Genomic DNA, 5,752 nt, shown 5'->3' on the forward strand with positions numbered 1-5,752 from the left:
CATTCTGATGTTAACAGGAAGTGACGTCACGTGTCTTCTTCCTGAGTTATTTGGGCTTATTTTGTATTCCACGCTACACAAACCCACAAAGAAGAGACTAGACCGCAGAAACGGTGGCGAATCACTTTAGAAACAATAAATATTGGACAAAGTTGCAAAAAGTCGCGATTTCGCGAGGTTTGCTCGATTTTGCGTTAATAGTTGCGATCGCAACATCGCGAAATCCTGGAGGGTCTGGTCAATTATATTCTACTACAGACAACCAAAAACCAACGTTCCTCCAAAATATTCAAAGAAACAAACATGGTACACAGTAGTACGTAAGGAGATGTATGACAAAGAGCAGAATAACATCTGACAGGCAGTACTTGACGTCATGTGATGGAGTCTCTATAGGAACCAACCACTGAATTGCACATCACCCTAACTTTAGAAAAATGCACAGAGAGTTCAAAGGTCATTTGGGCTATAAGATAGGAGGGCTTGAACACTCAGACTTTCAACCCTGCTTGTATATGATCTTAAGTTGAAAATCCAAAGCATTCAAATAAATATTGAAAAGGTGAAAATATTCGAATAACTTCGTATTTAGATTGACCACATTAAAAACTGGTTCTTTGTACCTCATTCTAGGTGGAACCCTTGAGCAAAAGTACCACAATTGGAACATTAAGAACCAACATTTTTAACTGTCACACACAACATATATACATTTCAAAAGGTTATAAGTGTTTATATGGTTGAGGAACTTACCCTTCGTAAGCAAACGTTCGCCACTAAATTAGCCGAGTTACAGCGGGCCGTGCTAACTCTTGTAGCTTGTTGCAAACATTTGCCCCTTTTACACAGGCCCTATTTTAGAAGTCCGGCTGTACTCGGCTCGGCTCTGTAAAGAATGCATCGCGTTCACATCGGCCAGTTTGGTCGGCAGCAGAGGAACGCCTCCTCGTGTTGCGGGGGGCGGGGCTACCGAAACTTAGCGCAAGTTGTGTAAACAACGGAAGCGCTACGAACAACGTTGGCCCTGTGTTGTTGCTGTTTTTTAAACTTATGGGGATTCTCCTGAGACTTCAGGAAGAGAGGCGCAGTGGAAGAAATGCTCTGGATGCTGCCATTGTTGCGCAGATTAGGACGGCTGTTATCCGCCGGAGGTTTCAGGCTTTACAGCGCCTTCAGCTGGGGGACAGACGGCAGAAACGCTGCAGGGTAAGCTAACGCTGTTGTTTAGATTCCTGCTGTTCGCTCTTTATGCTCAGATCTGGTCACACCCACGACCAATGAGTGAACAGGAGCTAAGCTGGCGCTGCCCACCAGGCTGGGCCTACTCCGAAGCAGGGACCAAAAAAGCAGGGGCCGGCCTCGAAAAAATGCAGGTGGAAACGCGCTCAAAGCGAGCCGGGACCTTTAGAGCCCGTGTGAAAGGGGCATAACTTAGCTGAGTTACGGGCTTTTTTTCTAAACCACATGCTAACTCTTGTAGCTTGTTGCAAACATTGTTTCAAAACTTGCAAATAAAACAGATGGCTGTTGCTCCTCCGGTAGACGAGCCAAATCTGCTGGGCATCGACACTTACCTGCGCGTGGAACCGGTCATATTTGACACGCTAGTGCGAACAGTTGACCCTAAAATTTGCTAAAGCTGTTACCAACTGGAGAGACAGCCTGAAACCAGGACTCTTAAAAACTACAGGTACAGGTGAAAGGCTAAGTTTGTTTGCAGAATGCTACATGACATTATTAATACTAAATACTATTTGAGTTTTGACATCTTTAAATTGATTCAGAATCACTCAAGTCCACGTCGCGATGCTTTAAAAAGTAGATTCGAACCTACAACCCTAACACGACCAACCTAACACATTTGCCAAGAAGGAAAAAAAAAATTACAGAATGTTTGTTGTGTATGTACAGTATTTTAATGTCTTTGTATGATCTTACTTATTGGAAATTAGGCATACATCCTACATACGTCCAGTGTTTTGAGGCAGGCCAACATTTGAGGCCCCCGCTCCGTCTATTTCAAAAGTTGTGTCCTTGGGCAAGACATTTTACCTGCCTTGCCTCGTGGTTTGGTGGCGCCGGTGTAATGGCAGCCTCACTTCTGTCAGCAGTGGCTACAATGTAGCATACCGCCATCGGTGTATGAATGGGTGAATGCTTGACTGTAGTGCTTTGGTGTCCTTGGACTAGATAAAGAGCTCTACAAGTGCAAGCCATTAACCATTCACCAAGGCAGATGTTTAGGGGGACTTCTAAAGAAGATTATCCTTCACACAACTATAGACCTGCACAGGTTTAAGAACAGGCTTAACCTAGTCAGTTAGATCCCGATTTGATCCCGAGCTCCAAGGGGTCAAGCCTTGGCCAAACTCGGCCTGGAAAAGCTCCACGACAGCCATCTACACGTAGGTCCACCACCAACGGGGAGAAAAGCTGAGGTCGTAGGCTGGGTGGCAGGTGAAGGGCCTGTCAAACTGGGTCCGGGTATGTGCGAGCCTTCAGATGATGTCGAGGAAGAAGTGCCCTCTGCCGGGGGACCTCAGTACCCACATGGGAAATGAGCGAGTTACTTGGAGGGGTGTGAATGGATAGCGCAGCCTCCCCCCGATCTGAGTCCAAGCAGTATTTTGTTGTTGGGACTTCTGTGCTAGGCATGAGCTGTCCAAAACAAACACCATGTTCAATCATAGTAGGGTCCACGGGTGTATTCTGTACCTGGCCACCTTACGCCTGGGGTTGATGAATGACTTTGTAGTCGTAATATCGGACTAGCAGTCTTCTGTCTGGGAGACTCGGGTAAAGAGGAAGTAGAGGCGTCGTTGGTCACCAATGAGTTGGATCTACTGGCACTAAAGACTGAGTAGTGATGGAACTGGGAATGCCTGGCTGGTCTGGTTGTGAGACCTTCAACTTCAATAGTCCATAGCAAGGACGGGGAAAAGGAATACAAATGAGCCACGGTCCAGGGTTCCACTGAAACTTCAAGGAACTGTGGCCAGGAGGTTGTTTGGAGGACATCTTGGTGGATGCCAGTGGTGTGGGAAGCCGTCCAGCTGAAGAAGGATCCATTTAGGGCTCAGCTGACAGGAACTGAGGGGGAAGACCTGTAGACCTACAAACATGTCCCAAGAGGCATTTTGTGATGAGTGCTGTGTGGGTATGGGGTGCTAAGGTTTGCTTTTATGAGCTATCCTGACTCGGTATAACCAAAGCCAGACCTGTGTCCACAAAGTCAAAGTCAAGTTTGGTCTTAGAGCAGGTTGGCACCAGTCCTGTTGGGGATGTTTTAGTGTTCTTGAATAGGACCTTAAGGCGCAGTAGTGGAGGGGAGTGCTTTTGCTCTTCGCTTTCTGCAGACGACGTGGTTCTGCTGACGTCTTCAAACCGGGACTTTCAGCGCACACGGCAGGGGTAACCAAAGCGTCAGGCCATGGTTCTCAACCGTAAAAAGGTGGAATACTCTGTATGGGTTGAGGACGAAACGGAGGTTCTTCACAAAATAGTTATTTTTTCTTATTATTTATCACTTATATAAACTGAATGTATGCAAAGTGACAACACTAATACATCCGTCGTAGCCTACGTTATGAAATATTTACATGAATTATTGATACAATTATGATAGAAACGACAGAAACGATAGAGACGATAGAGACGATAGACACTTTTCTATCGCCTCCACGATATGTATCGTTATCTCGCCCAGCACTACCTGTTACAGCATGTTTCAGGTCGTTAAAGTTATTTTTTGCAGTGACAAATGGGAGCAGTTTGAAGCACATTCAACACAGGAGACTGAAGGTAAGTCGAGCGTCACATTCCGAACGGAAAATGGTTGATCGCCAAACTGCTTTACGCGGGTGATGTGCAATCCTGGGTTATCGTCTACAATATTAACAACCTTTAGGACACCGCTTGGTCCCTAGCCCCTCATCCTGCACTTGGCAGATCGGCATTCAAATTGTGTTTTGGGTTTTTTTAAAAAAAAAAAAAAAAGTGAACAAATTTCTCTTTTCGGTTCCGTTTTCCTGCTAAAAATGACATCGTTAGATCTGCACAGCTGAGGATGAAGGCTCAGGGGCTCTAAAATCCCAGCCCAACACACAAGCTTTCATCTGTGACATGTAGGAATTGTTGTTTTCGGCGTCGCATCCCAGGCGACTCCGTTTGCCGCTACACGATCTAAAGCGGCGGGAAACACATTTAAACATGAGGGACTGTGGATGCAAGACAAAAAAAAAAAAAGGGACACAAAAAGGTATTCAACCTACACAATCGGGGCCCGTACCTCCCATATTAACGGCTCCACGGGGACCCAGCTCACCCACTCTCATTTCCTGTTCTCTCTGAAAGAGGGGGGGGGGGAGATCCTTAAAGAGCCGCTAAAAACACAAACCGTTAGCAAAAGAGATGACGGCGAAGCCCTCAGTTTTCAGACACACAACCAAACACAGCCAGTAACACAATTCACGCCCTTTGAAACGGACCCAAAAAAACATAAATAAAAGTCAGGAAAAAAAAAGGGACATTTAAATTTGCCTTGCGTTGGTTATTCTACGTTGTCCTTTACGTTTTTTTAATAAATGGATTTAAAATTGGTATAAATAAAGGAATAAAGAAAAAGATTTTATTCAAAGACGGCAATAAGTTCATAGTTAATAATTAGTTTAGGAAAATTTAGGCTAAAAAAAAACTTAAAATGTTTGGGTTTTGAATTCTAATCGGAGTGAGACATCCCATCTACGTGCAGAATACGGGACGTAGTGAGCGCTCGCACCGTAAAACCAGCTTTGACGCATTTTCTCCGGTAAAGTTAAAAAATAAGGGAGAAAACAGGTTTTATAAACATTAAATGTGCCCTACAGGCTTCCGTCTTTGTAAATATCGGTGTTCAGGAAGCATTTGTGCATTTATAAGTACATTATAATGTTGTTTTTGTTGTTTTATTTCATGTAAATACCAGAACCTTTGGTATATGTCTATTTTGGATTTATAGCGCCCCCCCGGAGAAAGTTTCGTTCCGTAGAAAGCTGAAAGGTTTAAGTCTGCTAGCCTAGAGCTAATCAGACGGAAAAGTGATCCGAAAACCTCAAATCCTTGGTTTAGAATAGGCACAGGAAGATAAATACAAACTTTAAACTTTCATTTTTTTATATTGAAGGGTAGAAGCCCTTGACCCCAAAAAAGGGTCGAGGTTTCGTGTCGTTAGCGCCAACTGGACCTGCTTCGGCGGAATACCTGAGAATTTAAGTCCTCAGTTGCACGCGGCTCTCCCGCCGGCCTTTATTGTACAGCGACCGCACCAAAAAAAAAAAAGTGACTAAATGTGACCTTTTGCCGGTAAGTTGCAGACCGTGAAAGCGGCTTAGCTCCATGTTGGTGTTCGTGCGCACACACACACACGGAGGTATTGTTGTCGAACCAGCTGAGTGGTGTGCTCTGCAATGCCATCTCGTTGGTCTTATGGCGCCCTCTGCTGCTGGCTTAGAGGAGGAGTATTAGGAGCAATTTCAACTTCAGTCCCTCCAGGATTTCTCGGGCATTTTTTGGGATCATTGCGACTAAAATGCCTGATTTCGCGGGGCATTTTCCTAAAAGTTGCTATTTCTTTTAACTAAAATCAATAAACAACCATAACTTTTAATATATAAACCAAAAATACTTCCTAGTTTTGTAAGATAATTGCCAACAAACATTGACATTCTCAAAAGCTGCTTTATTTGAGAACTTTGATAGCTTCTAAACTGACATT

General features: G+C 44.4%; 1 protein-coding gene across 1 annotated transcript in view; it reads right to left on the reverse strand.

The window, feature by feature from the left end:
- pspc1 (paraspeckle component 1) overlaps positions 1 to 5,752 on the reverse strand; it is a gene marked incomplete in the record, with an annotated part of 21,627 nt that overhangs the window by 4,417 nt on the left and 11,458 nt on the right. Inside the window, 1 exon segment of the mRNA XM_025010060.2 lies at positions 4,289 to 4,346. Coding sequence (XP_024865828.1) covers positions 4,289 to 4,346 — 58 coding nt within the window.

Source organism: Kryptolebias marmoratus, linkage group LG23, assembly GCF_001649575.2.
Source record: "Kryptolebias marmoratus isolate JLee-2015 linkage group LG23, ASM164957v2, whole genome shotgun sequence".
Classification (NCBI taxonomy): domain Eukaryota; kingdom Metazoa; phylum Chordata; class Actinopteri; order Cyprinodontiformes; family Rivulidae; genus Kryptolebias; species Kryptolebias marmoratus.